This window comes from Clupea harengus, chromosome 6, assembly GCF_900700415.2.
Source record: "Clupea harengus chromosome 6, Ch_v2.0.2, whole genome shotgun sequence".
Lineage (NCBI taxonomy): Eukaryota > Metazoa > Chordata > Actinopteri > Clupeiformes > Clupeidae > Clupea > Clupea harengus.
In genome coordinates, this window is record NC_045157.1 from 26,348,068 (window position 1) to 26,369,952 (window position 21,885).

The 21,885-nt window shown below is 44.8% G+C and overlaps 1 protein-coding gene across 6 annotated transcripts in view; it reads left to right on the forward strand.

Moving 5' to 3' along the window:
* The window catches only part of LOC105888990 (protein unc-13 homolog C), a 101,017-nt gene that overhangs the window by 40,586 nt on the left and 38,546 nt on the right, over positions 1 to 21,885 (forward strand). For all 6 annotated transcript variants that reach the window (XM_031569595.2, XM_031569594.2, XM_031569597.2 and 3 more), the window contains 3 exons: positions 1,939 to 2,067; positions 10,515 to 10,648; positions 15,093 to 15,178. In XM_031569595.2, coding sequence (XP_031425455.1) covers positions 1,939 to 2,067; positions 10,515 to 10,648; positions 15,093 to 15,178 — 349 coding nt within the window. The remainder of the gene's footprint in view (positions 1 to 1,938; positions 2,068 to 10,514; positions 10,649 to 15,092; positions 15,179 to 21,885) is intronic.

Sequence of the window (21,885 nt, forward strand, 5' to 3'; positions counted from 1 at the left end):
CCTCCTGCCCGCTAGATGTGATGACCGTGGGTGAAGGAGACATTAAGACCTGCAATGACTCAGAGGGAAGGGGGTACATTTCTCTCAGGTTAAAATAAATTAATTGAGAGGTTGAACTGCAGGTAGTACTATTTGGCCTGTGTGTCTGTATCCATTTAATATCCATTATACCATTTATGGCAGTAGAACTTCCTTGGCACTAACATTAAGGCGCAGCTGTGTTGATGGAGATTAAGAATCGAGCCACTGAGGATTAAAATGAATGAAACTGTATACCAAATATGTTGGCCTACTGTTCCTGCCTGTACAGCTATCTCTGCTGCCTCCCTCTCTTACTGGTAAGAATCTGTATCCTAGTACCCTGAGTCCTGGTGAATTGGCTTTCATCTTCACTCCGTACCTCAGCACCAGGCATGAAGTGGGTTGGCAGCATTACTCTCTGTGCTAGTTAGGGCTAATTTACAATATGTTGGAGATTTGCTGTTGCACTTGCTGACATCTCAGATTGGCTTTAATTTTTCAGCCATTATCATAATTGGGCTGTCAGCAAAGGTGCTTTGTGGCCCACAAAGCTGGATTACTGCTGAGATCTTCTTTGAGTCATTTTAGTGAAGGAGCAGTTGTCTGGGTCCATTTGTGATTTCCTTTTGCACTTGGTGTTTGATACAGTGATTTTATGTAGCGCCTTTCATTATGTTGTTCAGTGTTTGCAAGGCTTGCTACAACAGTAATGCTCACAAAACTCTTTGTCAGCTAAATTGTGACAATAAAATATTTTAAGGAAGACCACAAGAGTATCTTGTATGTCACAATAGAATCTGAGATATTGACAAGGAACATATCGATAAAGAAGGATGTTTGCTAGCGTGACAATTGCATGAATGCTAGCATGTGCATTGTATTGAGCCACTAGTAATTTACAATGTCATACATGAAACGGGAGACATTTCGAAAGCCTGGCGTTCACACACACACGCTTACCCATTGACTAAGAGCAGTCAGTTGGGGGTGTATGAATATTTTATGCAATTGGAGTCCTGCTTAATTGATCTCTCAGGTTTTCAATGCAGGTCAATAAGCCTCATGAAAAATGTTCCATATCCAATAGTATGCATAAACAGTAATTGATTTTTTTTGGCCTTCGTTAAGTTTAATTTACTATCTTCTGAGCAGCAGACAACACTGGATGTATTAAAAACAGCAGTCATTGATTCCTTTTTATTCGCGGCAGTGAAAATTATACACAGCATTATGCACACCTTTGATTGCACTGGATACTGTACCTCGCTGATGCATGATTGAACACAGGAGAGTGCAGGGTTGGTGCGACGCAGGGCACGGTTACGCAACGCGGTGCGCTCACTTTGTGAGCACGGAGTTGTCGTATAGTCTGTGTAGTATGTGTGTGTGTTTATCTCCCTGTGCCCTTTTCGCTTTGCCACTGTGACTTAATCCTCTGGCTGCTCACATACGTGAGTTGTGTGTTGGCTAATCTAAAATAAGCCCCCACGCTGCGCCCGCCTGCCTGCCGCTGCATTGACAGGCAGGATGTATAAGAGCGGTATAAGAGCGGCTCGGCCATGCGCGGCTAAAATGGCAGCCGGAGCCCCGCCCACCGTGAGAGCGCTGCGAGGCAAGGAATGAAAGCCCACGCTGTCACACTGCATTATGGGTAGTTAGCCTTGCAGCCGGGCCTGTCACATACATGTACCCCAGCACAAGGGTGGGTTCTGTCACATACATGTACCCCAGCACAAGGGTGGCCAAGACGTATCACTTGGACCCGGTATTTCCTCTCAGAAAGTGAAACACATTAAAGATTCACTGCAATGTAATGTTCGTCTATCTGTCTTGGCCATGTCTTGACATTTAGAAGAAGTGATATTTCCCTATGAACACCCACTCATTAATGGATTTCATTCATTTGGGTCTTTTCAGGTCCAGGAGCTGCAGAGCCCCCCCAGGGCGAGTCAGGTGGTGAAGGACTGTGTGCGCGCATGCTTGGACTCCACATACAAATACATCTTTGACAACTGCCATGAACTCTACAACCAGCTGCTTGACCAGGTAAGAGCTTAACGTTCAGTTGGATTTTCATCAGGTTAATTTATGTGTCATCTGAGCAGCATTATTTCCAGAATATTCTGTAATCCCACTCTCACATGACAGGATAATCTGCACAGCTGTATACATACTGTGGCTGCTGAGTTTGCATATGACGTGTATCTGATTTATTCAGTGTATTGACACCAGGGAAGTGAACCATGATAGCATGTTAATCAGCCTGTTATACCCATTTACTTCCACAAGCCCCCAGGGACTAAAGTGCATTTGTCTCCACCCAGTGTGCCCATGCTTTGCCAGAGGCCCTATTGTAAACACTTCAGTTACTGTCTGTACAGTGCAATGAGTATGTACATGTATATGCAATATGTACCAAAAGAAATAGCGCAGACATGCATTAGAATAAACCAAATTTGCTTTCCCTCTTACGCAGTGTGTCATGATGTACATTGTGAAATACATATATATATATTTTTTTTTTTTATTTTTTTTTTTTAGCCAGGGAACACTGCAGTTTGACACTTTGATCACTTCCAGAATCCACATCAGCTTTAGCTAAGCATGCTGCATCAACATACATTTGGTGCTAAGTTTCAAATTAGAGGAATAGCATTCATTGATTCATTGAACATCAGGACTCCAAGCTTTTCTCTGATGAATGAAGTTTCTTATTATCAATAACTTTAGTATCATCTGCAGAGGACACTTTAGCTCTCACATGTGGCATTGTTTAAATCCAGCTACCCCTATAGAGCATTGTATAGAGCATACATTAAACAGCTGTATGTTCAGATAAAGAGACATGTCAGAAATCCCATTCTTTTTCTCTGAATCTGAGATATGCATAAAAACTGCCTTCCTAGCTGTGGAACATTCTGTGTGTTCACCCAAGTGAAACATGTTTGCTTTTATTCAGGACCTTTGTATGAGTCATACATCCTTATGTTTTATGTTTGCAGAAGAAATGTTTTTTACAAGGCAGCAGTTCAAATACGTTTGTCTGTAGAGAACACTACACTGTAAGAGGTCAACACTTTTTGATGTGATTCTAACACACCCATACAACACATACTGTATATCTCCCCACCATGCGGCATGAGACGATCTTGCGCGGTGCTCTCTGGTTGAACGGACCATATTGGATAATTACTATAAGTAATGCAAGGGCTAATTCGTGATTATGCATCCTTGCACAACCAGTAGAAAGTGTTGCTATCCTCTGGAGTCACATTAATGAACAGTTAGAACCATCATAATCAGGCAGCCCTGACTGTGCACAGCTGAACAGGCGATCTGTATACCATATAAGCCATGGTGCTGTGGCCATGTGCTCCTGAACAGGCGATCTGTATATCATATACTGCCATGGTGCTGTGGCCATGTGATCTGTATACCATATACTGCCATGGTGCTGTGGCCATGTGATCTGTATACCATATACTGCCATGGTGCTGTGGCCATGTGATCTGTATACCATATACTGCCATGGTGCTGTGGCCATGTGATCTGTATACCATATACTGCCATGGTGCTGTGGCCTGTGCTCGTGGGTGGATGAACTGTGAGCAGGACGTCTGCACACAGTATCTGGAGCTGGGGTTGAGTTGCGCTTTTGCCCTGACTCCAGCACGGTCCTCACAGGCCAGTGCGAGTGGGCTGCGTGGGGCTGGGAGCGAAGGATCGTCTGGGGTGAGAGGGCCAACACATCTCCACTAATCCCCATCGGACAGGGAGGGAGAGAGAGAGAGAGAGAGAGGCTGAGACTGGAACGACAGTCCCCTCTGTGCACCTCATGTCTTCATGCACTCTGTGTGACTGTGTTCGCACTCTGGGGACACGTATGGATGCATACAGTGTGTGTTTGTGTGTGTGTGTGTGTGTGTGTGTGTGTGTGTGTGTGTGTGTGTGTGTGTGTGTGTTCGTGTGTGTGTGTGTGTTCGTGTGTGGGTGTGTAATTGTGGCTGTTTGCATTAGTTTGTGTGGTGCATGAACTTTTCAGAAGATGTGTGGGTATTTGTGGATATGTCAATTACTTTCTCTCTTTTTCTTTACCTCTCCCTCTCGCTCCGTGTGTGTGTGTGTGTGTGTGTGTATGTGTGTGTGTGTGTTCGTGTGTGGCTGTGTGTGTGTATGTAAGAGACAGACAGACAGAGAGAGCGATTTCTATCCATGTTGCTCTCCTGTCTAATTAAATCAATATTGTGTGTGTCAACATTATATTCAGGCATTGCTGAAGATGCCTCAGGCTCTCATGACTCTTCTCAGCTCTCCACGGTCCATGAAGTCACTAATATACAGGACACGTCACACACACAGTGTATGCCACTGATGCCTCTTCACAGTTAACTTCACCGAGCCACAGAGACCATTCAGTGGATGGCCACTGGATCAACAAAGGGCTTAACATCAACAATCGAGTCATAATCCTTGGATGACTATGGTGGTGATGATGATGATGATGACCAATGTCCCTTTACTTCCACAAATCAAACCCATGACGTACCCTCCCAGATCAGCTGCCAGAATAGCAATAGAGAATCATGTACCAGATGTGTTTGAAACATCAAACGGAGGAAATTAAATTGTGGTGGTGTATTTATGCGTCAGCGTTTCTTGATGTTGACTATGTTTTGGATGCTGTTTTCAGATAGGGAATAGCATTTGACAAAGCCCTGGCTGACAAACAGTGCTAGTATTTCATAAATCAGAGCCAAAAAAAATATTTTCCTTTTTAGCCTTGCATATGATCTTAGAGTAGGTGACCATTGCAGTGCCATTTTTTATATAGCCACCATGAGCCAAACATGGCGGCAGTGTACATTCTCCCGGGCAGTAATAGGATGCAATAAATTCTGAAGCTGAATAACAGTCGCTCCACTTCCTTTGTTCAGACAGCCTGAGGGGCTGTTTGCAATTACCCCAGCTGAAAGATAGATGCTCTCCCTAATTACACTGATGCCTAAAAAAAATAGTAATCCAGTTAATCAAACTCAGGCCACTGCCAACGAGGAGAAAGCCTTGCAACCCTTCCAGTAGCGCTCCAGCTCTGGTCCTGATCTGCACAGGGAGCACTGTTCTCTTGGAGCAGGCAGCCCCTTTGACCTGGCACAGGCCCTGGCCTAAGCGGAGCGTGTTGCAGCTGATGGAAAGAGCTGTATTGGCTCTTGGTCTCAAAGGGGAATAATTTGGGTGCTTTCACCAGCTGACAGACTCCCAGCAGGCCCTGTGGAGAAGTAAAAGTGCATCCGTCGCAGGCTCTGGCTCATTGTCTGCCCCCCACTCTCGTCTCCTAAGAGAAGGAGGCACGTTACGTAACAACTATAGGACAAAAAAAAAAGAAAAGGGAAGCACTCCAAACTCTGGTCGGCAGGGGTCAGGAAGAGGCTCAATTGAGCAAGCAAAGCCTGTCAGCAAGGGGCAGAATTTTAAACAGAGAATGAAGGGGAGCAAGGGGCTGTGTATGTGGGTTGGGGGGGGGGGGGGGGGTAGTAGTGAGCTCCCATTCCATGGAGCATAGCAGCATTGAGGGCAGGAGCGGTGGTGCCCGCGGCATCACACACTCCCGTCAAAAAAACTCTCCAGTGGCCAGAATCCCACGCACAGTGATTTTTATGTGATGCCCCCCTGAAATGGAAAACCTATAATGCCTTGGACAGAAGCCAACGTAGAAATAAAACAAGAAACCTTAAGCTCACAGGTATTGTTCAAAGGGGACTATCATCCTGCAGAATAAACCTTGTGTCAGAGGCAACATGGCTGACTGCACTCCGCTAGATTACTGTGATAAAGGAGATGGCAGAGCATTTTATCTAAGCAAATTCAGTGAATCTCTCTCTCTCTCTCCTTCTCTCTTTCTCTCTGAGTGTTTGTGTTTGTGTTTGTGTGTGTGTGTGTGTGTGTGTGTGTGTGTGTGTGTGTGTGTGTGTGTGTGTGTGTGTGTGTGTGTGTGTGTGTGTGTGTGTGTGTGTGAATGCATATATTTCTATATTTACTCACACAATGACTAACATTTGTTTTTAAAAGAACTATAGCTCTGGAAGCTGTTCAAAAGCATTGTGATTGGCAGGCTGGCTGAAATATGTTTGACTAAAGGCAGCGGGAGTTGTTTGCCTAGGTTGTTTACGGGCAAGCGTGCTTTATGAGAATACACGGCTTTCGAGTTTGCCAGTGGGGGTTTGCTGCACTGCCCACACAAATCCCTTTTTTTAAACAATGTCAACATAAATACACCTCAACACTGATGCATCTTATGGAGCCGCTCTCCCTCTTCAAACGCTGTTTCGTATATGCACTCGAAGCAATGTGTTTAGGTGAGCTAATGTGCTGTCACGAGGCAGTGGTCATGTGAGGCCTTAGCTTTGTGTTAGTCACTTATATCAGGCAGTAAATATTCAGCTGCTTAGCTTTTAATTCATTTAATAGCTACAGGAAAATGAAGGCAGTAATGGGACAATTAGGGAAGTCTGTTTGTGGAGGTGGCGTTGCTGAGTCATGTTGGGAGACTCTTGCGGGCGGATCACGTGACGGGCGACACCAACGAGGGGGAAGTCAGCTTTCATGGGGCACGGCATACTGACATGTACAGTAAAAAAGTGTTATGCGCAGCTTGCAAATTAGCCCTTAATTTGAAGCACGTACTTGTAGACTACTGTGACAAATAGTGATGGCTCATGTTAATCAGCCTTTGAGAGTATGGGTGACTGTTAAAAAGCAGCACAATATTGAGGTTAGTTATTTAATGAAGAACTTGCTAAATGTGTGAATCCCTTTACAAAAAAAATCTAATATTTCAGGATGCAGCAGCACGCATGTTTTTTTAATAGTTAGTCAAAACAAGCATTTTGAGAGGGAGGCTTGAACAGCCTGGGGGTTAGAGAGGAAATGCATTTGGTGAAATCCCCTTGGGAAATTCACTGGGCTTTAGCCATTTAGTATGTGTGTGACTGTGTGTGTGTGAAAGATTTTGTGTGTGAGTGTGTATGTGTGTACACGCGCACAGTGTGTGTGCGTTTGGTGGAAATTCTATGAGGTAACATTGTTAATTCAAGCCTTTGTCAGTAGTTCAAGATTCAGGACAGTGAACACAGCCTCACAAGCTGTATTCCTTTTAGTACTTCCTTTCCCCACCTTGTTAGAACAGATAGCTGTTCTGGTGACTAGAGATAAGCGATTAAGGATCGAGATACTGGGTTGGCAGTGACTGCATGCAGCTCATGACTGGATCTGTGGTCTGGCCAAACGCCGCACCTCTCCTGTCTTACTGTTACACCGCGGCGGCCGGCCAGCGCAGCCCTCAGCTTGGTAATTATCATGGCAGGGGCAGAGAGGTGCAGGGGAGGAGTGAGGAGCCTGAGGGAACGCAGGAGTGGGCCAGAATTAGAAAAGTCACAAATTACAGCTTCCTTTTCTCCCGCCTCAATGACACAAAGGAAGGTGAGGAGGTTTACGGTATTTAACATATTTATAAGTTGGAGAGAGGAGGGCAGATCAGAGGGAAGAGGCAGCTTTGACTGTATTAAATCTCATATAAAATACACCACCTTCAGTGTCCTTCACACACACATACACACACACACACACACACACACACACACACACACACACACACACACACACACACACACACACACACACACACACAGTGTTTTGCATAGCAGATCCTCCTCCTGAGGTGTCACGGGCTCCATTATTTATGCCACCAATTAGGCCGATCTGGTTAGAAACCCCCGTGAGTGTCCTACCTGGCCCTCAGTTCCTCCTCCCAGGTGGACGGACGAGTGGCGAGAGCTGGATGAGTGCACTGTCAGCATGCCCTCTTGGCCGCTGGACCTCAACCCTCCCCTGTGTGAAGGCGTCGGCAGACAGCTGCTCGTGCTGGACTCCATTGTGTCAGCATGGTGTATAGGAGGAGCTCGGTCATGCTGCAGTGATCTGACAGCCCCGCATCTGAGCGCACGAGCACAGCAGCAAGCCCACCTCACAGGGCCAAACACCACCAGGGCTAGTCACAGGCCAAACATCGCCACGGCCCAGTCACAGGGAATCACGCCGCATGACGGAGAGGGGTACTGCTCACCTCCTCTTGTGCTCCAGGGAGCTGAATCACAGCTGAGTTGCAGGGAAGGCTCTTAAGGACGTTTCCTCTTTGAAAATGAAATAACCAGCTGGCTCCTCGGCCGAGAGAGTGTGCGTCAGGCGAATGGAGTGTGTGCAAGACAGAGTCTGTGACAACTGCTATTTAGTTTGAAAAAGCCATGAATGAAAAGGAAGGAGGGGTTAACGTAGGCTAATTTGGGTTCCTGCTGTTTCTGGCCGCAGTAAGTGCGTCAGTGCTCTGCTGGGCGTCATATGTACACGTGAGGTGAGATGCTGTCGAACACTGAATTACATCACCTCACACTGAGGCGTTTGTATTCATTCTAATGGTTTCTCTTGTTTCTGCACGGCAGATAAATGACCTCTTATGGTTTCCTCATTCACCCTAAACTCTCCTCTACCATCACCCATGGAGCCTGGGGTGTAGCCATTACGCTGAAGCTTGTTAAATAATTGAAAACGTATTACTCAACGCCCTGTAGGGGACAGGCCTCATTTTGGAACATGGTTTTCTATTAATCAAGCTACTCCATTTCTCCCCCCCACACAAATACACACGGGCATGTGAGTGGCATTCCAACGCTCCGCCGCACACGGCGACAGATAGCATCTTCCCAAATGAAAGCTGTTTTCTCGGCAAACAGACATCCGGGGAGGGAGTAACATCACCATCATGGATTCCAAACATTAGTCCATTAATCTTAATGGACACTTGCAATATCTCAGGAGAGATTGTGTGCATCTGGCATTTCGGTGTGGTGGATGTTTGTGCCTCGTGCTGCCAGTGGGATATCACAGAGGCTATGGTAATAAGCAGGAGATATGGCACAGTGAAAAATAAAAAATAAAATGCTGTTTTGCTTGCTTACATTACTTTTTCTGTATATAGCGTGTGCATATAACGGGATGCTAGAGTTTCTGTAGGTAGAAGGAAATGGAGTTGTGGAGAGTCAGTACAAATGCCACCTATCACCTCTCTACATACAGCAGCAAGAACACGGACTTTCTGAAATCTCATATGTAACTTATAGTGCCTGACTTTCAGTGTGAGCCGTCATTTCCCCCCACGTGGAGGAATGGAGCAGACAGTGGTAGTGAAAGAGATTTAATCCCAGCTCTCGTCACTGTCCCAACAGGTGATTACAGCTGCGAGCCATCACACCTCCACCTCCCTGGTGACTCATGCGCTCGGCTAAACTAATGAGACACGCCAGCAGTGGGACTCTGTCACCGCCGATGAGTGCTTTTGTAAATCAACAAATGCCAGGGTGAAGGAGGCTGGACTGGCTGTTGTAATATCAGTGGGATTGGGTGTCTCTGCCACAGCCAAGCACACGCCAGCAACAAGTTGGCTCTGCGCCCGTGTTTCCATTTGTTTAGATGAGAATGTTGTGACTGGGAGGCTTTTTTTTAGGAGGCAGGGGGCAGGACAACAAGTTATTGCATTGTGGTGTCAAAACACAGGATTTTATGGTATGTACAACCCTGTGTGTGTGTGTGAGAGAGAGAGAGAGAGAGAGAGAGAGAGAGAGAGCGTGAGTGTGAGAAAGAAGGAGCCTGCTGCTGCATGTATCCCCTTACTACCGTGTGGGGCGACTGCCAGAGGATGTCCTCCATGTCTAATGGACTATGTCTAAGATGCGTTCCCACATAGGGAGCAATCGGAGATGGGTTTCCTTCTGAAACAGGCGCCCAAACCTACAGGCTGAGTCCATTTGGCAGATTAAAATGCAGTAAATTCACTGACTGATTGAGGGCCCATGGGAGTGTGTGGCAATGCCACTGTGCATTCTGATCCGGGCATCAGTGAGATGAGCGATAAGACAGATGGCAAAGGGGGCGTGATTGCTAAACACCCCAAGTCAGGCATGGCTTAAGTGCTAAGGCCAAATCAGGGGCCGCTGTTAAGACAAACTTTTGAGGCGTGAATTATTGATTTGTTTTTAATGACTTTTTTTCTGGAGGTCAGAAAGCCTGGGTGACATATGTTTGTGTCTGTCAGAGGCGGGGACACATGGCGATGATTACTTTGCCACTGCGCTCCTCCTCCACCTCCTCCCCCTCTTCTTTGAGTGGGAGGTCAGGGTGTCAGCCGCTCTCAGCTCGTGGTCCATGAAGACGTGTGGTCTGGAGATAAATAAAGCTTTGGGAGTAAGCCTGGCATATAAAGCATTGGGAGCAAGCCTGGCATGCAAAAAATATTTTTAAAGTGTCCCCCCAAGTGTCATTTGCCTACATTAAATAATTTAGCCGAAGCAGAGAAGGGAGGATTATATGCCATCCTCCTTTATCATCCATCCCCCTCTCTGACCCCTTTCACTCTCCTCCTCCTCCCTCTGTTCTCCCTCTGACAGAGCAAAAAGCAGGATCTTCCTCGTGAAGAGCAGGGACCCTCCATCAAGAACTTGGACTTCTGGCCCAAACTCATCACGCTCATGGTGTCAGTGATTGATGAGGACCGTACTGGTTACACACCCGTACTCAACCAGTAAGTATCAGCACACTTCACTCCTCAACATATACATTATGCCCAAAGTTATCATCCTGTCTTATACTCCATCAACATATACATTAATCCCAAAGTTATCATCCTGTCTTATACTCCATCAACATATACATTATGCACAAGTTATCATGTGGCATCAGTGCTGTGTAGTAACAACTTTGCTACAACACACTGGGCTACTCATGGAGTCGGAACTTGAATATATTTAGAATTAGAGTGTTTTTAACTCTTAGCACTCGACAGACACAGCCTCTGTCCAAACTCGTTGGGTATTCACACCCTTACTCTTGGTTCCATATCTCACTAATTGCCTCGTCGTGAATCGCATGTCAACATAAATGTCAGCACCAGCCCTTTCCAACGACGCTACCTGCTCGTCTAAATTATTGTGAAGTCATCCGGTTTTGAAATTACCTGAAATTTCTGTATCTATCTACACGACAAGGTCATTATTGTGTAGACATGAAACAGGTAACAAATGAAAGAGCGGACCTAATGCTTTGAAATGGCGCTATAACATGCTTGTTGAACAGGGAAGTAGAAGTAATGTGGTTTTGAAAACACATCAAATTCAAACTCAAATTCAACAATCATTGCTCATTTGTTCACCAATTTCCACACTGCTGCATCATAGCTAAGTAAGTTGCGAAGTATTTGTAGCCCTTAAGACAAACATGAATGAATGAATGAATGAATGAACAGCAGGACTGACCCTTTCAGAGGATGCTAGTTACTACATAATATACTACATACAGCGTTGTTACATAATACTATTTAACATGACTTTTATTCAAATTGCTAAATCAAGGATCACCAGACAGTCTAGTATATACATTGGGCTATCTGCAAATATATCCTCCTTCAATATCCGTTGAAAGATTTAATAAACACAAAAATGTATTTAATAATATGAAAGCTAATATAAAATAATTGAAAGCAATATCATATGAAATGATGACAGATCTGGATAGCCTTGACTGTGCTGCTACAATCCCCATATAGCATGTATGGCTACCTCTTATTGACCAAGATAGAAGTTTAGAAGTAAAGGAAGTGGAATTATCCTGCTAAAATTAAATGGTAAGAGTGAATGTGTTGAAAACACCCTACATTCAATAATTCCCCATAACAGTGAATACTGTAGAGAGAAAGAACCAAATAGAATTCCTTTCTTGTTCATATATGGTATGAAAAAAAAGAATAACATGCTTGTCCCTCTAGACACCATGTGTGATGAGAGTATTGCTCCTGAAGGGCTTTCTTAAAATGGAGGCTGTTATCCCCATTCCACACGGCCACTGTACACACTATACAGACAGCGGAGAGCAGTGTCTGAAATTCAATCAAGATCAGAGCTTTGGGAAGCACCTCTCTGTGGAGTATGGATCTTGCGCATGTGTAATGTGGAGGGGAATACGGGGGAGTGGAACAGCATTCACATTCAAGGAAGGTATGGGAGCTGAATTATTCAAATAAGACACAGGGGAGCTGCTAAACCTCCAGCAGAGTGTAGCAAAGGCTGAGATTCTTCTTTCACTTCTGTGGGGAATCTGACAGAGTCCAGGTCTACCATGACACTACGGTCAAGCCATCATCGCATAATAAGGCTGCTTTGCATGATGATCTTTGATGAATGCTATTATAGTACTTGAATATTAAAAGAGGACTGTTGTTCATTCGGCAGCGAGGAGTGTGCCATCTCACAGCCATTCTGGACATTGAATTTATAACAGTAGTAAGAATTCTTATCGTTTTGAATGAACCGATTGATTGGAAGTCTGATGAGATATTCAGCAGGTGTTTTGCCATTCCATGAATATATTGTTTAGGTGCAACGCGCCCTGTGCTCTCGCAGGGGTCTCCAAGATTGAGCAGAGTTTGACAGATGGATGGCACTAGCAAGCTCCACCGCCCTGGGGATATGCTAATGCAATAGGTTCCCGCCCACCCACCGATTTTAGCATCCTCAAGGGTGGAGATGCGCTCAGTGCCGGCACAGATCAATGGCCAGAGCAAAGCAAGAAACCTTTCTCCACTCCGAGTGGGAATGATTCAGATACATATGCTCACTCGGTTAGGGTTCCTTTCACCACGTGACAATTAAGCCTGCTCCAAATTGAATTGCACTCCCTGTATAGGAGGTTGTTGATGGATTGCTTCAGGTGGAGGCAGGCTGCCTCTCTCTCTCTCTCTGTGTGTGTGTGTGTGTGTGTGTGTGTGTGTGTGTGTGTGTGTGTGTGTGTGTGTGTGTGTGTGTGTGTGTGTGTGTGTGTGTGTGTGTGTGTGTGTGTGTGTGTGTGTGTGTGTGTGTGAGAGAGCGAGAGAGAGAGAGAGAGAGAGAAAGGGGGCATGTATGGTACACACACAGTGTTAATTTTCAATGTATTGTGTGGCACATGAGTTGCCATAGAAACAAGAGGATCTATCCCATGGAGCGTTGAAACTAAAGCATTTAAAGAGAAATGCACATAATCCACTCTAAAAATGCAGGAATGGGGCTTGTGTTCTATTTGGACTGAGCAGATAATAAGGGGGTTGACTTTGAACATTGACAAAAAAATCTCACGTGATATTTCTTTTGGTTATACTCAGGAAAAGATGTTAAATTCTGTGTGCTATTGATTGGGGACTTCCCACAGTGGCCAGTCATCTCACTGTCACATGCAAGTACTCATACCCAACAGCCCAACCTAAGCAATATACCAACAGCCCAACCATAGATCCTGAACAGCAGGATAAAACAGTGACACACAACTGGCTGGTGACAGCCGCAGCACGAGCCACATGTTTTACCCGGGATCTGTAGGCCCTCCTACAGTACAACATGCGCTGTCTGTAGCCCACAAGTGCTAAACACAGCATGACTACCCAACCATAGAACCTTAGCACAAAGCTGCCTTCGTGAGCATTTCAATGGGGTTTTCAAGCAGGCACCCTCCTTCATCAGTATTTCATTGAGTTAGGCCCACGATACCTCCAGAAGGCTTGAAAGTGGTGTCTGGGATCCCAGACTCTCCTCCCTCCATACTCATGATGGGTTAGGACACATGCCACTACCAGAGATAACAACAGAGACACCTAAAACAATGTTTTAAAATGAAAACAATCTCTGTTCAGTGGAGCGGTTTAGCTCCATATCAGAATTAATCTCTGTCCATACCAACATGCCTGAAAACAGAAAAACCCTTCCGGAAATGGGTCACATGATGGGAGCATGATGAATCAGGGAAGGATATGTTGTCACTCATAAGACCCAGCCAGGAAGCGAGTGTGGATGTCTGCGTCATCGTGTCCAAAAGTCTATGTCTTAGCCCGACCAGACTAAAACACAACCCCGGAGTTCAAACTGAAACGGGGCCAGCAGTGTTTCCAAAAGTCTCAGTTTCTGGGGCTCGAAAATGACGAGAATGGACGCCTGGTGTAAATGTAGCAAAAGTGATCCTTTAAAACTAAAAATGTCTTAGTGTGGATGTAGCCTTAGTCTTCATCCACAGTCTCCTAATCCACCCTTCTTGTAAAGGAAAGACATTTAACCCTCATGTTAAGTTTAAAAATGGTCATTTTTGACCGGAATGTAAGTCTTTTTAAACTCAAGGAAAACTCTAACTAAAAAATAAAGGATTCATGGCATCCTTCACCCTACCTGCTTGAATGGATAAAATAAATTATACTAGGATTTATAGGTTTTTTCAGGGTTTTTTTTAACATTGTTACATTTATTGTATCTGCTCTCAAAAATGGTTGTCCAAGACTGTAATAGAGAGATTTATGAGTGAAAATAAATTGGAAAGTTGTCAAATGTCACATTTTATGCACTTAGTTAGGTATTAATATGAGTAGGTGTGCATTTTCTTCATAAATCACATCAGTCAGTTTTGACACACACAAAAGTGTTTTGTTGTAAAATTGCATTTATTTTACAGATTTTATTATGTATATTTCAAATATGTGTTGTTAATTCTTAAGCATATTGTTGAATTCACGAAATTCAAATAATCATGAGATTTGCACTAGTTGTGTATATGTTAAAATATTTATTTTCCCTTATATTGAAGGGAATACAGAGTGGTACAACATCATTAAAAGAAGGCATTCAAACTAGAAATTATAAAAAAAAATGTAAAAAAAAACTGTCATACAGACAATGACTTGCATCTTTAGAAAGGCTTAAATCAAAATAGATCAAAATCAAATGTTTACAAAAAGCATTATTAACATGTACTGTATGTCACGTCAGTCAATTCTGACCAGAACTGTTACCATGCTGCCGACACAACCTGAGGGTTGAGTGGGAGATTATCAGTTCCCCCAGGTCCTTGAGATATTCCATAAGGGAACAGAAAAATGGCCAGTTTAATTTTTTCATTCTCCCTTATCTAACCTAGTAGGTAGGTGCTCTAACTTGTGCTAATCTGTTTCTCCCCAGATTTCCTCAAGAGCTCAACATGGGTCAGATTAGTTCAGAGATCATGTGGAGCCTGTTTGCCCAGGATATGAAGTATGCAATGGAAGGTCAGTGTTCACATCTCATCGGAGTCTGCATCAAAATGTCCACATGCCACCAAATATTTGCCACCACAACATTGTGTGTTTTACTTACTTGTATTTATATTGTGCTGCTGGGTCCTATCTTAGTGATCAGACTCTTTCCTTGCCATTGGTGCACTACAAGTCTCCTCTATTGATTACGTCCATGAAAGGCAAACATTTTGTTGCTGTTGTTGCCTTTCCATCTGAAAAGCAAGCATTGATCCTGCAAATGACATCCTAATGAACCCAACCAGGAGTGCCATTAGATGAGCATGCATTAGATTAGTATGTGATGCTTCAGGGCAGAAGGGTGACTGCATGACTTCATCGAGAGAGGAAGCGTGTGCCGGGAGGCTTCTTAACACCCTCAACATCTCTATGGGAAGATGGAGACGACTGATAGGGAGCGTGTATCTTATGTGAATCAGCAACCGTGACGGCAGCTCTGATTGATGTGTATTGTTTTGGGGAGTGTTTAGATTTATGGATCTAAGGTGTAAGTTGCGGCTGAAGACAAAAAAAAGATTTGGAGAGGGCAAGATTAGGGGCTTTATCTCTGGGGCAACACAGTTGATTTCTGCCCTGGGTGTTTGCATCCCCCTTCAGCTGCTGGAGATTAGATGTTGAACTTCAGATGACCTCCCAAGGGCTTACATCCCCAAAAATCTATTTAAATCACAGTGCTAAACTACCCAATGTTGACAGCTGTTGCCTCCATGGTCCTGACATTGGTATACTGTATACCGTGTACTGAAATGCCTGTCCATCACTGGGTAGGAGTGAGGCTTGGGGACCAGCGGACGTGCCGAGAGAGATGCCACCCTTAATTCTCTAGGGAATCTGCAGTGTCTCAGGGTGGGGGGTAGATGCGTAATTGCTGCATGCTGTCACCCACCCAGCTGTGACGGTAACAGCCACTCGATAAACAGTCTGGCTGTAATTTATTCCAATTTCTGTTGCACACGCCCACCGTAATCTAGCCGGGTGGGGAGCGGGGTTGCCGTGACAACCAGGTGCCAAGATAGTGGTAATCCATGTCACACACACATACACACACATACACACACTACAATCACACAATAGCACTTAGACACATATTTTCACAGGCTCAGATCTACTGCTTCTCTTGTGAACTTCAATTCATTTCTGTACTGGAGCACAACTGATGGCAGTTCCTCTTATTTACCCCTTAATATATTATGCATTTTCAATGTTAGATTTTTGCATTTGCCAGAAAACAACAACCCACCGGGCATCTTAGCCATCTGTCTGAAAGGGTTCACCCTTCTCTGTCAAAGACCAATGTCAAGTCAGTGTCTGCTCTGTAGCGAAGAGCAGTCAGTTTGAGCTAGTGAGGTGCAGGCTAATGCTAACCGCTACAAGAGTCTGATCATGCCTCATCCTCAGCAGGGGAAATCCCTCCCCCACTCCCATTCAACCAGCAGAGCTGAGCCTGTGCTAGCCTGTGTCACTGCACGCCTGTGGCAACGACAGAGGGCAAGGGAGAGAGAAGGAATATAGGAGAGAGAGAGAGTGAGAGTGAGTCTGTGTGTGTGTGTGTGTGAGAGAGAGTGTGAGAGTGTGAGTGAGTGAGTGAGAGAGAGAGGGTGTTGGAGAAAGTGATGGAGTGGAGGAGATCAGAGAGGTCAGAAAGAAAAAGGAGATTAAGAGTAATGCAAAGAAAGGAAGAGAGAAACAAATGGAAAGAAAGAAATAGAGAAAAGAGGAGAAAAGAACATGCCGTACAGAAGGAGAGAAGCCTTGCTGTCAGAAGCAATCAGGCCAGTACCGCAGTCACGCAGTTTGAGCAGAATCACATTTTTTAATTATTAGATTGTTTGAGGAAAAAAAGAACTGTTACAGCTAAGCCAGCATGACATTTAATGTCACTGACTGTGTCCAATTGACTTGAATGTCTGTAAAATGGAAGCAAGGAAATGACAAAATTGAATCGTTTAGATGATTATGCTAAGATACTGATTTAACTGTTCACTATTTCTTTGCCAACAACATCACTGTCCCCATTTGCTGATGTTTAATTGACAGCGATTGGCATACGTGTTTTGACATCCAGATATTTCCTTTTTTGTGTCACAAGCAGAAGCTTACTGTCCTGTATGTCCATGAAATTGGACTGACAGGGTATTACGAGAGAGCTAAAAGTATCGCTTAATTAGAGGGAAGTCTGTACTCAGGAAGTACACAAAGTCTTGTTTAACACCTATTATGTAACCAAAAAAAACACCCTCTCTCTCTGGTTTTTATAGCTTTTTTCTCTGCATGAATAGGTTTAAATCCAGGTATTAGGCCTATACAACCACTTTGTGTCCATGTGATCATAGAGACGCCACTGCAGCTTTGAAAACCGGCCTTTTTTTCTAGGGAGCCCAGCTTTAGCAGTAGCTTTGTCACTGTCGAAAACACAGGCCGCCTTTAAGGGCTGTAATAGATGGCTGCCCCCCACCCCCTCTGCTCCATTAGGATTGCAAGCAGGACCTGGGCTCCAGCGGCAGCCCGCAGCTCTGACTTCACTTCTCAGCAGCCGGGCATTCATCTGCCCCGTACTTTATTTCAATCACAGCCTTTTACAGCTGGTCAGGAGCGCCACCAAACATGCCTGCATGCAAACAGACGGCTCTTTTTTTCCGGTTTCTTTCCCCCCCCCCCCTCGTCTTTTTTTTTCCCTTCCCTTCTCTGCACGATTGCCAGAGCTCCGAGAGGAGATTTGCTCATCTCTTTGCAGTACAGAAGCCCCCTCTCTATTTTCTCTCTTTATCTTCTATGTTTCCCGCTCTCACTCTCTCTAGCTGCTGTCTGCCTTCTTTATCTCAGTCCCTTGAGTTCTCTTTTTTTCTGCATCCTTCTCCTTTCAGTGTCTCTCTCCTCCCCCTCTTTCTCCCTTTGAGTGTTTGAGTGTACCTCATGCACGTGATCAGGAGGTCAAAGGTCAGCCCTGACAGTGATGTTGAGAGTAGCTGGCAGGTCTGATTGTTGTCATAGGAGAGCTGATTTCAGAGCAGGGGGGCTCATCACACTGCCGTGGGGATAGTTATGGCATAACGAAGAGATCTAATCAGTGATGAAAGTAGTCTCTCTCTCTCTCTCCCTCTCTCTCTGTCTCTCTCTCTCTCTCTCTCTCTCTGTCTGTCTTTCTCCCTTCCTCCAACCTCTTGCAAACTCGTATCAAGGACATTAGGCATTATCTGCAGTTGCACACAATCTGTGAAAAGAAGATATTCCAAAGGCACGTGTTTGGCGTAAATCCAAGACCGGTTAACAGCGCTGCCTGGAGGGGAAAAGACATCTAGTCTGAGCATTATTGCAGGCATGATGCTCCTTTTCAAGTTTACATTTATAATGAAGCAAAGCTCAGAGAACACCTTTTAAAAAGACACAGTTGTATTAAGAAATGTTTCATTCTGTTTGGGGCTACTTTGCCTTTTTTTAAATCAAACTTAACTTGAAGTTTAGAATATGGCTCATATTTTATATGTTACCATGACATCAGGCCCTGCACTGTGGTTATGTCATGCCAATCCTTAGTGGATTCTCTAATGGTTTCCCCCGTGCTGCCCCACTTATTGGGCTCATCTTCTATTCATTACTGTAGCAATACGTTAGAGTGTAGTGGGGGAATATACAGGTGACACTCTTTCTAAGGAGGCTCCATCTCCACTTCTGGGTAGCTCCTATAAGGGATGGGAATTGTGATAAATACTTCTCCTGGGGAGTGCTAGAGATTGGCCTAGATGTACTGGAATCTCTACAGAGAGATAAGATGGATTTCTCCAGAAATAAATTCAATGGGGAAATAAGAAGCACATTTCATTGTGACGGGCAATGTGATTATGCTTCATGGTGAAACGCAGGGAAACGTGGTGAAGGGGGGATGGTAAATAATGGGTGGATGTGCAGGTTTGTGCGGCAGCATGACGACTTTTTAGTTCAGCTAACATTTTCCAGAGAACCTTTGCTGAGAAGCTTGTGCAGCCGTTCATGAGGTTGTTTTAGTTGCTGGAAATGGTGTTTCCTCATCGCTGCATCCATGTGGCTTCTCAAGAAGAGCAAAGCGGATGAGGGAGGAACATTTAAGCTGACGAGGAATCAGACCAGAGGTTGGCTGGACACAGATGAGGCATAAGCCGTGCGTGACTTAATACGTGATGCGGCTTGCGAGTCCTGATTATGAAGGCCTCCAGAGGTTGTACTGGCTTTCTGCGCACAAACTTTGGAAAGCAGGCGATTAATTCAATGGTGAATCTGCACGCTTGTATAAATATCGTTGTATGTACACACATGGTTATGTGTGACTGTCATTCCACTGTAAACATGGTGTGTTGTTCCAGTCCAGCTGGGATACAGATTTTATACCGCACAGCTCATTACTGACACGGAGTGCCGCTTGCGGACTGTGTGTGCAGTAAATGTCAAACAATGGAATCCTCAATGAATGCTTGAATGCTGCCACTGCAGCCTCTCCACTGTCTCCAACATACTGTTAGTGATGACCCTTCTCCCACTTAGAGGCACACTATTCTTGTGATGCTGAGATTAGCAAGCTTTGGTTCAGCTTGCCATGAAATATCTCTGCCGAAACAATTGGAGACATTAATGCTCAGCAGGTCGCAGTGGAGACTTGGAGAGCAGGGGGAGATGATTTCCCCAGACCTAGTGCTGAAGAAGATGATAAACAAAGTGGTGGTTCACCTCCTCTGGTTTCAATTTCGTATGCTACCAGAGTCCAGTTTCTCTAAATAAGTGGCAGTTAGAGCAGTAATGGCTGCCACACACTAGACAAGAAGCGGGAGAATATATTTCACGGCCAATAGGGCAAACCACAGCTATGGCATTTAAGAATTGTGACTAGTCACTTTTAAAAATGTGTCTGACTGTTGGCCTAGGTTGTTTGCGCTTCACAATGTAAATTCCAAGCCGCACGTCAGTCGCTATTGATTTCTGAGGGCTCCTCAGTATAATATTTGCAGTGGTGAAGAAGGTGATGGATGACTCGCCGTAGTGCGGAGAGATTTTGGGCTGGGAGTCATTGCTTGGCACCATCAGTCAGAACAAAACAGCAGTGGCAGAATGGACACCTTCACTGGAAACAATGGAGGAATGTTTCCAATGACAGTGAAATTTTGAATTTGGATGTGCATCCAGTATCCACCCTCCTTGGTGTACTCTTTAAGCATGATCTGAATTCAAATGACATTTGTCATTGCTATGAAATTTCAAATGTGAAGGCCTTCTCATCAAGGATTCTGTTTAAAAAAACTCTTCTCTTTCCACACATGAATCTCGCTGCTTTATGTCAAAAGGTCCTAGTGAGATATTTGTCTTCCAGATGCTAATATGGTCCTATAGCCTTTATTGAAAAAAGGTTTCAATAAAAAAAGCCTGTAATGAGCCTGCAGGCTTTGGCAGGTAAAATGTTTGTCCAACCCTAGAGTAGCTATGTATTCCTGAGGTGTTTCATGTCTGAAGGTTCTGTGATCTCAGTGGTAGCTGGAGGAGAGGAGGCCTCCTGGGGGGTGGGCTCTGTTCTGTGGGCTGACATTAACAGGACTCCCTGGGCAGGTGTGTTGAACCTCAATAGAGACGAGGCATATGTCAGCACCACTGTTTGCAAACAGCTCTGTGCAGTCGCCGCAAAGGCCAGTCTGAGGGGGGCAGAGAGAGCTTTGTGTAAAACAGCATGAAATAACCAGGTCTGTTAGGAAAACACACGGAGTGCACTCACAAGAATGCACTTTTACCGTCATGCATGTCATGAACATATATACCCAAACATATAGAAACAATCACATTAAGATTGGTTTTGAGGAGATCAAAATGAAATGCTCTACTGTCTTTTGATTGCGTGATGCAGAGCTATGTCATATAGGTGAAGAGATTTATTTTTTGCTATTCCATCTCTCGGAAACCTCTAAATTACATTTTTAGATCAGCATCCGTCCTTTTTCCCTTTTGAGCCCAAGGGTTCGGCCACATCAGTTCTCAGGTAGATTGAACTGATTGTATAGTGACTTGTAACCTGAGCTGTCACCTGAGGTTTATCTTTTAATCATCTTGGAGAAAAGCAAATGACCATATTTTTCCGAGCAGGTGCAAATCTGGAGCGTGATGTACTCAGAGCGGGAGAGGGCATCAGTGCCTTGCCTGTGGATGAGTTTGGAGCTGGGCTGGCTAAAGAAGCACTGGCCCTTTGTTTGGATGATCTGAAGTGAGCAAGAATAACAGCACGGAACAATTCTAAAAGCCTGACCCTCCGCTGAGGTCGTCACATCCTTTTCTCCTCCAAATGGATGGAAATAACTCCTTCTGACCTGTTTACTTAGAGTCGGTGGCAGGCCACGGAGAACAGAATGCGGCCGCTCACGTCTTTGTGCGCGACAGCGGCCATGGAAATGTAGGAAGACGGGGCTGGGGGGGGGGGGGGGGGGAGCGTTCTGCTTAATGAAGTCTTTGATGCATGCGCTGTTTGTCACTCTGTGGCCCTCAGCCACATACAACAGTAAAAGAAATGGATGCTGCTAATTTTAGTCTGCTATGACGTTTGAGCTGGAAGTTAGCATGAGCACTTCACTGGCTGCCTGACCTGACTTAATTGGAGACATCATTCTGCCACACAGGATGCATGCATTGTGTGTGGGACGTGACACAGAAATGTCATCTTCATTCAGTTTTAT